The sequence below is a fragment of the Gekko japonicus genome, unplaced genomic scaffold (genome assembly GCF_001447785.1).
Source record: "Gekko japonicus isolate JY-2015 unplaced genomic scaffold, Gekko_japonicus_V1.1 scaffold1726, whole genome shotgun sequence".
NCBI lineage: Eukaryota > Metazoa > Chordata > Lepidosauria > Squamata > Gekkonidae > Gekko > Gekko japonicus.
The window spans coordinates 220,543-224,062 of NW_015168706.1; the positions used below are offsets into that span (position 1 = coordinate 220,543).

Sequence of the window (3,520 nt, forward strand, 5' to 3'; positions counted from 1 at the left end):
TAAATAACAACTTAGGGCTCTTTAGCTTGGAGAAACGACGACTGAGGGGTGACATGATTGAGGTTTATAAGGTTATGCATGGGAAAGAGCAGGTAGAGAAAGAGGTACTTTTCTCCCTTTCTCACAATACAAGAACTCGTGGGCACTCCATGAAATTGCTGAGCGGTCAGGTTAGAATGGATAAAAGGAAGTCCTTCTTCACCCAAAGAGTGATTAACACTTGGAATTCACTGCCACAGGAAGTTGTGGCGGCTACAAGCATGGACGGCTTCAAAAGGGAATTAGATAAGCATATGGAGCAGAGGTCCATCAGTGGCTATTAGCCACAAGGTATAGATAGGGACTCTGGGGCAAGTGATGCTCTGTCATCTTGGTGCTTTTTTGGGGGGGGGGTCAACAGTGGGAGGGCTTCTAATGTCCTGGCCCCACTGGTGGACCTCCTGATGGCACTGGTATTTCTGGCCACTGTGTGACACAGAGTGTTGGACTGGATGGGCCTTTGGCTTGATCCAACATTGGCATCTCTTATGTTCTTATGTTCTTAACTGATACATAGAAATTGCCCCAAAGATATATGGATTCTGTATTTTACTAATTTATAGTTCCATTATAGTATAAATCAATATGTATGGTGAGCCCTCGTTGCTGTTTTGTACTGTTTTTATTGTTAATATTAATTGTATTAAAATTCATACAGGTTATATTTTTAGGAATGATAGCAATCTTTCATTCTGTTTCATTGTTAATTCCTGAAGTTTATTGATAAGCAGTTTACTGAACATCGTCTCTACTTAGTTCTTTTATAGACATTGTTGTTAAAGACAACATTTCAAATAACTTGTCTATGATAGTCTGTATATAAGTGAATAGAATAAGGATAACGTCTCAGTCTTTTCTGCCTATGATACCTCCCTTCCCTTATGAATAGAAACAGCCAGCACAGCTACAAAGTTTTGTTCTCGTTAAAAGAAGAATTACCCCCTGCTTCACAACTAGCTAGGAAGCTAGTCTCAGTTAATACGTTGACTGTTGAGGGACTACTTGAAGAACCAACCTTGCTACGTCAGTGGCTCAAATACTGGCTCCTTAGAGCTGCCTGTCAGCAGACCGTCAAGAGACTAGGCCTCTTCACAGTCTCTTGTTCAAACTAAAACTTTGGTACAGGCACAAGGCCTACAGAACATGGGAAATTCCCATTCTCTGAGCCCCAATGCCAAGCTGACTCAGTAATTCAGTGGGGAATAAGGGGGGATAAGAGCCATTCACAGGTGCAGGGTGTCTCACCTGCCCTAATCATTTCAAGGCTGCCCTTAGCAACCTACACATTCCATCTTGTTAATGCAAGGACTTGTGGGGGCTTGTTAACTGGGTCTGGTGCAGCTGCAGAACATCAGAAGCTAATAGGCTGTGAGGCATAAAGGAAAGCATCCTAGCTTTGCCCTTTTAGCTCTGTTATTTCATTCTCACTGTCCCTTGCTCTTTGTTATCTATTTCTGCACATCCTTCTAATAAATCACTTTAATTCTATTTTGGCGTGTTCTTGAATTTAGGAGGCATCAATCTGAATCTGGTACTTTGGTTCGAGTTGGCTACAGCTACTGAACTAACTTGTTTCTGGAACTCACCTTGTGAGTGTACAACCTTGCAAGGTTGGTTTCTTGTTTAGACCCGGGAAGAGCTAGAGGCTTGGTTTCTGACTGTCTGGGTAGTTTAAGGCGGGGTGTCAAACATGCAGCCCAGGGGCCGGATCAAGCCCCCCCCCCCCGAGGGCTTCCATCAGGCCCGCAGTGGAACTGGCTATCTCCTGCTTCCTGTTCTGCTGCTACTCCTGCATCATAGCTTGCTTCGCCAGACTCTCTTAATCACTCAGCCACTTCATGCTTTAACCTGGGTCCCAGACTCAGAACTCTGAGCATGAGATTTCTGTGGTGAATGTGATAAATCAAAAGTAGTTTTGCAGCTTATAGAGCTAATGTTTTAAGCATGTTTAAGTTTAAAAAGCCCTTTGTGTTTACGTCCTTTATAAAGTTTATATCTCCGCTACCTGGCATTACATTTTACAACACACACGGTCTCATTTATGTCAGATCCAGCTCTCATAACAAAGGAGTTCGACACCCCTGGTCTAAGGGGCTGGTGGCAGCAGTGCCCTGAGGAGCGTGGACTCATACCTCTGCCTTTTATTTGCGCCTGCCAAACCACCCACCAAAAGCGGGCTCTGTGACTCAGAAGTTTAGCCCATCTGGCTACACTGTGGAGACAATGGGTTTGTGATGCAGAAAACCTTTCTCTCAGATGCCACTTGTGGTTTTTTCCCCCCTCTTGTTTTTTTTTTTTGGCCTCTTTGGGTCACGGGGTAGAACACTGCACGGGGCCAGAGTTATCCCAGAGGAAGCTGCATGCGGAACCTCTCATCCAAACCTTGAATGCTCCAAGCGCTGAGCACTTTCACCCCACTTCGTTCAGAACTCTGCAAGGCCGTCCGTGAAAGCAAAGCGATGTCCAGTACGGGAACAACCCAAGTATCCAAGCCCTGCTCGCTCCCAGAGACTGCGGCGGTGGCCGTTTCAACTCGCCCCTTCTTAACGAAAGCAAAACAAACCAGGACTCCCCAAGCTCACTCCTCCGTTGAATAAGAGAGGAACGTCCCTCACCCCGAGTGACTTACCCCTCAAGAGAGCCGAGGACCACAGCTGCACAGACATATCGGGGATTTTGCTGGCAAGTTGCATGGCTGGGACCACCATGTTGTTACTCTCCTAGGGACAAATGACTCTTTGTCAAAACAAGCTTGGCAGTTATACCCGCCCCCCCGCCCCCCTGCATGGAATGATCTGCCCAAGACAAACCACCATTTTGAAACCGGTCCACCAAAAATGGTATCAAACTGCTCGGGTAAGATGGTCTCAGAGGGCAGCCGTCTTGGTCTGCAGTAGAACCGCAAGATTCAAGTCCAGTAGCTTTCGAGAGTCAAAGCTATGTCTCTGACAAAGGGAGCTTGGACTCTTCTTGAAAGCTTAAAACCCAAACATCTTTTTGGTCTCTAAGGTGCTGCTGGGATGCAAATCTACCTGCTCAGTTAAGAGAACCTTTATTCCAGCAAAGGGGACATTTGCAATCCCTTTTGATAGCCAAGCCATTGCTGTGGTTGCACAATGAAGAGAAACAGGCCACCTACTTGAGCTTCCACAATAGTCAAACACGCCTCTGGTACGGAAGCAAGGCCAGAACAGTGAACCCCGTGCAGAGATGGCAAGAGACGACCTCCTCTGAGGGCTGGCTGTGGTATAGTTGCACTATCTCTCTCTGCATCGTATGATGCCATCCAGGGGTCATTTCGTAGACAAAGAGGTGCAGGAGCTTATCAGCATAACTCATTAGCATGATTTATTTGCATATGCCACACCCCCTGACATCACCGGAAGTGTGTCAGAAGGCGACACCCACCGCTCAGGCTCCACTGGACTGTTTTGGATTGCTAGCTATGGGGGGGGGGGGGAGGTGTTGGTCTGCCCCCGCG

General features: G+C 46.7%; 1 protein-coding gene across 1 annotated transcript in view; it reads right to left on the minus strand.

The window, feature by feature from the left end:
• MAU2 (MAU2 sister chromatid cohesion factor) overlaps window positions 1–3,520 on the minus strand; it is a 58,708-nt gene that overhangs the window by 7,229 nt on the left and 47,959 nt on the right. Inside the window, exon 18 of the mRNA XM_015415523.1 lies at window positions 2,669–2,759. Within this exon, the coding sequence (XP_015271009.1) occupies window positions 2,669–2,759 (91 nt within the window). The remainder of the gene's footprint in view (window positions 1–2,668; window positions 2,760–3,520) is intronic.